Below are 5,790 nucleotides of genomic sequence, written 5' to 3'. Positions count from 1 at the left end.
TCACATCAGTACCGGGTCGTTCGTCGAAAAGATTTTAATATCAGAAGGCAAGTACAGTTAACACTTCATCGACTGCTAGCCTACTTTTCGGCTTTTCGATTGCCAACGCTTATCGACCGCTAGCCTATTAATCAACTTTTAGCTATCAATGGTTTTCGTACAGTGGATTGTTGTTGTTTTAGTTTTTATAATTATGCGACGTTAACGTTGTTGATTTAATGTTTTCGCAGTAGCTGTATATTAACCACTCCATATCTTTATCAATTATAATATTCTTTTACCGTTTCTAATGCATAAAGACTGTGCAGATGAATAGTTTTGCTTACACTAAACCTAACCGGAGACTAAACCGGTACTTACTGAATGGCAGCCTGAACCACGACCGGTCGATAAAGTGTTAACGATTCAAAAGTCTCGCAAAGGGTAGAAAATTTCCATCCATCGTTTATCTTTATTATAATTATATATAATATTAATAATAAAATCTTTATTATAATTATATATAATATTAATATAATATTAATAATAAAATTCCAGATGGAATTGCATACGGTGTACAATTTAAATCCGGGTCCGGACGTTACACAGCAACAGCGAGACGCGAGGTGATTCTATCAGCGGGCGCGATACAATCGCCACAAATATTGATGCTGTCTGGAATCGGTCCGAAGGATCATTTAAAGGAAATGAATATCAGCGTGGTCCTCGATGCTCCCGGCGTCGGGAGGAATCTCCAGGATCACGTAGCCGTCGGTGGACTCAGTTATTTAGTGACCAAACCGGCGAACTATACAGCTGCCGAGCCTTTCACGTTCAATCTGGTGAAATCGGTGAACGCTCACGCGCTCAGACAATTCGCTATGAATCACACCGGGGTGATGTACTCGTTCACCGTTGCCGAGGGAATGGCTTTTATCAATACTAAGTGAGTACGCACAGGCCACGTTACATTTTAGGCTTCCGTACGTCACGACGTTCTTTTTTTATTATATGAATTTTTTTTTTTTTAGATACGCGAATAAATCGGAGGACTATCCGGATGTACAATTTTTCCTATCGACTGTGGCTGATAGTACGGACGGCGGTCTGTTTGGTAAAAGGGACTGCAATATTAGGGACGAGTTTTACGCTGCAATGAACGAAAATATTCTGTTCGTCGACGCGTACTCGATAATCCCGTTGGTACTCAGACCGCGGAGCAGGGGATATATTAAATTGAACTCGACGAGGCCTGATCAACATCCGATCNATCGATAAATATCGAAGTATATTCTAAAAAGTGTAAAAAATTCCATGTTAGCATTGTTTAAGTGTACAGCCTATACATCCTTAAAGAATATCAACTGTGTTTAAGAATGGACTGCAGATTTTTTAAACATGTTTCAGTCTAATTGTAAATATAATTGTAATTAATGAAATAAAATTGATAAGTTTTGCTGTTTTATATAATTCAATTATACTGAATGTTCGTATGTAATTAATGATAAATAGAAATAATGTGTATATTAATAAATAAATTCAGAATCAACAAAATTCACTCATCCTATTTCTATTTATACTCACATTTGCTTGTTCCTCAATCATTATACATGTAATCATAATATAATTCGTCTGATGATTATTTTACATTATGATGCTTCTCTGATAAAGAATTAGCACTGACAATGTTCTGACAACTGTCAAAACCTCCTTACCCACGAAAATCTGTACTTCGTACCGTGATAAGGCTTTACTACTTAAAAGCATTATTGACGAAAATGAACATGCACTATTCTTTTAGGGAACGTCAGAATGGATGGACACTTTATAACGTGTATGGATTAACTGTTAATAACAGGTAAATGGACTTACATATTAAAAACGTTCTACTAAAACTCGTATTATTTTATCATTCTTTTGCTGGACAAGGAAAATTAAAAAGAAAAAGAAGATAAAGTTTATGAAAATATATCACGTAGAAGGAATAAATTTAAATATGACATACCAAAATAAAAAATATTGTTCTGTTTANATCCTGTACAGACCGGACATCGTCGACATAGATAACAGAGTGGTGCCGACGCCCGTGTCCCATCTCCAAAACGATTACGACTTCGTCATAATCGGGGGTGGCTCTGCTGGCTCGGTGCTGGCCAATCGTTTATCGGAAAACGAGAAATGGTCGATTTTATTGATAGAAGCTGGTGCGAACGAACCGTATCTGTCCGATGTACCGGCGATGTACCCGTCCCTTCAGCGCTCGCCCTACGACTGGCAGTTTGAGCTCAATGCGTCGAATAATTATTGCAGAGCTATGAACAACAACCAGTGCTTCTATCCTCGCGGCAAGGTGATATGATCTTTCATTTTATAGAAGTAATCTATAAACCGCTGATTTCTTATGTAAAATAGTATATATTAAATATTAGCTTCTTTTATCATTTTGATTTTGCATTCTGCACTCTTCTTCACGTTTTCTACATTTACATTGAAAACATAATTTATATTCTTTTCGTATAAGTGACAAAAATCTGCAGTCTAATAATTTAAATTTTGAAGCAAAATTTTGACAATTTTTTTATTTTTATGTTTTAATTTTTTGGATGTATTATAAAATTATTTTAATCGTCTAGGTGCTCGGTGGGTCCAGCGTTTTGAACGGGATGATGTACGTACGCGGTAACCGAAGAGACTACGACCAATGGGAAGCACTTGGGAACCCGGGATGGAATTACACAAACGTTTTGTATTATTTCAAAAAATCCGAAGATTTTCGAATCAGAGAATTCCAAAACTCTTCTTACCACAGTACCGGTGGACCTCTGTCGGTGGAAAATAACAGGTATCACGCACCCGTCATTGACTACTTGGTAAGAGCCGGTACCGAAATGGGTTACGAGTACGTCGACATAAACGGAGCCTCGCAAACCGGATTCACTATCACTGAGGTAAATCAGGGGATGAGAATCGGTCATCTACGTTCGATTTTAAACTTTTTAATTGCAATTAGTCGACGCTGAGGGATGGATTGCGGTGTAGCGCGGCGAAGGCTTTCCTCCGGCCCGCTTGGAGGCGAAAGAATTTACAAATCATCATCGAATCTACCGTAGAAAAGATTCTAATCGCGAAAGGTGAGTTCCTTCTTTGATATCACAAAAGTGGACGATAAATGAATCGTATTTTAGATGAGAACAATGAGAAAAGGGCGTACGGGGTGAAATTTCGAGACGGGTCGAGGGTTCACACGGTGAGAGCCAAACGTGAGGTGATCCTGTCGGCCGGCGCGGTGATATCGCCGCAGGTTTTAATGCTGTCCGGAATCGGGCCGAGGGAACACTTGGAGGAATTGGGAATCCCTGTGATTCACGATGCACCTGGCGTGGGCCAGAATCTACAGGACCACGTGGGCATTAGCGGATTAGACTATTTGGTGGACAGGCCAGAGAATTACACGTCCTCCGCGAGTTTCAGTTCTGGATTATTAAACGTTATAAATAATAACACTGTCAGAGAATTTCTTGTGAATTACACTGGCCCGATGTACTCGTATGGTTTGCTAGAAGGCACGGCGTTTATTTTTACTAGGTGAGCAGATTCAGCGTGTTTGTTAAAAACTATTAAGAGGGTAAATTTCGATAGCTATGTGATAACAGACTGTTAATGTTAGTCACAAAATTAGTAAAAAATATCAGTTTACAAGAATACTGTTCGCTCTTATAGGAGAATATTTTGTGGTCTTCAGGCACCTGTTCAGAAAGAGAAAAATCAAATCAATGACCAGCTTTCGTTATTATTTAGTCATATGAGCGTTACAACATGGACGAAAAATCGTAATTGCAATGCTTCTGTTTGTAAGCTATTTTTTATTCGAAACAAATATTATATGTTATAATTTATTTCGAGGGTGATTTCTTATTATATTTATTTTATGGAGTCCCCTCATATTATCACTTTATGGGACTTCAGGTTTAGATTGAGAAATTGATAATTGGGAATGACTTTAATTTTGTGTACTGTAAAACTGATATTACTTAGCAGAAAGTATTGAAAATACTACTATATATTATGATTTATTTCGAGGCTGATTTCTTATTATTTTGTCTGTTTTAAAGTGACAGTAGTACAAGCATGGTATTAGTCAGACAGATCTTTAAAATTAGTATCTATCAATCAAGATTGAAAAATTCTTTTAATATTGCTATATATTATGATTTACTTTGAGGCTAATCTTATTTAATTTGTCTGTTTTAAAGTTACAGTAGTATAAGATTTCACTGAAATACTTCATGTTCATACCTTCTATATGTATATTTTATACCTTCAATCAACGAAATTGGTACGGCCAGTAAAATCAGATCTGAAGTCGGATCTCACCTGAAACAAAAAATAATTCGATTTCATATAATTATGTTCGTATTTATTTATTTAACAAAAATGATGTACAATCGACATCGAATTGTATTATATATATTTTCCACGTACTAAATCTATTCAACAGACATTTTTTTTTTTTAAATAAAGTTTGTCATAATTAATTAACAGTGGATAATTGAATTGATAGATACGCGAACAGGTCCGAGGATTATCCTGATGTACAATTATTGCTGTCTTCTGTAAGCGACAATACGGACGTCGGCCTTTCAAGCGAAGGGCTCATGAATATTAGGTCCGATGTGATGAACGATATGAACAGAGGTATATTGCTCAACCAAACGTACACGATCGTCCCGCTGGTCTTGAGGCCGCGGAGTAGGGGATACGTGAAACTGCGATCGACCGATTTTTACGACCACCCGATCATCGTTACTAATTATTTCCAGGATTCCCGCGACCTCGACGTTCTGGTAAGAATCTTTAATAGTGTTAAGGGGCATGTTAATTTCTTTTCACTGTTAATAAAGTCTAATTACACGTTAAAGAGTCGCTGGTTTATCGATTTAAAATCAATTTTATTTCTGCATCTTTGCATTTAAGATTCCAAAATAATATTTGAAGACTGGCATTTTCAAACTATTTGAGATTCGACTTTGAAATTTTAATATGATAAGAAAAATGCAAAAATAAATTGTCGCACTTCCCCTTATAGCCCCTTAATAGCAACGACGAGTTAATTAAGGATTAATGATGAAAAAAATAAATGAATATCGTGTTAAAACTGTTGAATGTACGACAGGCCGATGGAGCGAGATTCAGCTACGAAATGTTGAACACGCCTACGCTGAGACAGTTGAACGCACGACCGAACCCTAACAGGCTACCCGAATGCGCTTCTTTCGGTTACCCGTCGTTGAATTACTGGCGTTGTTTCGCCCAATACTTCACGATGAGCATTTATCACCCGGTCGGAACGTGTAAAATGGGACCAGCTAGCGACCGAATGGCAGTGGTCGACCCGAGACTGAGATTGCACGGAGTGTCCAGGTTGCGAGTGATCGATGCGTCGATCATGCCGAGGATCGTCTCTGGAAACACGAACGCGCCTACTATAATGATCGCTGAAAAAGCTGCTGACATGATCAAGCAGGACTGGAGATATAGAGATTAATTTCTACTGGATCGTTTTAATAAAGATGCGATAAAAATTTGCTACCCCATACTTCCTTCAAGATCAGATGTCTTTTTAACACGTTGAATGTCACGCGGATTTTACAGTAATGGTCCGTGGCACCACGATGAATTTTCTATTAGGCGATACATATAATGTTGAAATATTATTTGTAATAAATAAGTGACAGTGCATAATAATGTTTGACATGTCAATTGCGACGGGGTCACTGATGACCCTCGTGGCGCTGAAGTGCGATTTTGCGA

General features: G+C 37.7%; 2 protein-coding genes across 2 annotated transcripts; both read left to right on the top strand.

The window, feature by feature from the left end:
• Positions 1-537: 537 nt before the first annotated feature.
• Positions 538-1,257, top strand: LOC108629640 (oxygen-dependent choline dehydrogenase-like; the record flags this gene model as incomplete). Its single annotated transcript, XM_018032424.1, has 2 exons — positions 538-925; positions 1,011-1,257. Coding segments are annotated over 2 exons (635 nt in total), but the record flags the coding sequence as incomplete, so codon positions are not given.
• Positions 1,258-1,975: 718 nt separating this feature from the next.
• On the top strand, positions 1,976-5,551 carry LOC108629647 (glucose dehydrogenase [FAD, quinone]-like). The gene is made up of 6 exons (XM_018032438.2): positions 1,976-2,329; positions 2,613-2,927; positions 2,990-3,110; positions 3,165-3,564; positions 4,541-4,823; positions 5,153-5,551. Exons 1-6 carry the CDS (start codon positions 1,976-1,978, stop codon positions 5,522-5,524), a joined length of 1,845 nt encoding a protein of 614 aa, XP_017887927.2. The 3' UTR covers positions 5,525-5,551.
• The last annotated feature ends 239 nt before the right edge of the window (positions 5,552-5,790 follow it).

This window comes from Ceratina calcarata, unplaced genomic scaffold (genome assembly GCF_001652005.2).
Source record: "Ceratina calcarata isolate Rehan_Ccalc_2016 unplaced genomic scaffold, ASM165200v1 scaffold1356, whole genome shotgun sequence".
Lineage (NCBI taxonomy): Eukaryota > Metazoa > Arthropoda > Insecta > Hymenoptera > Apidae > Ceratina > Ceratina calcarata.
The sequence above is the reverse complement of the archived record's forward strand: the minus strand, read 5'-3'. Positions and strand labels throughout refer to the sequence as shown.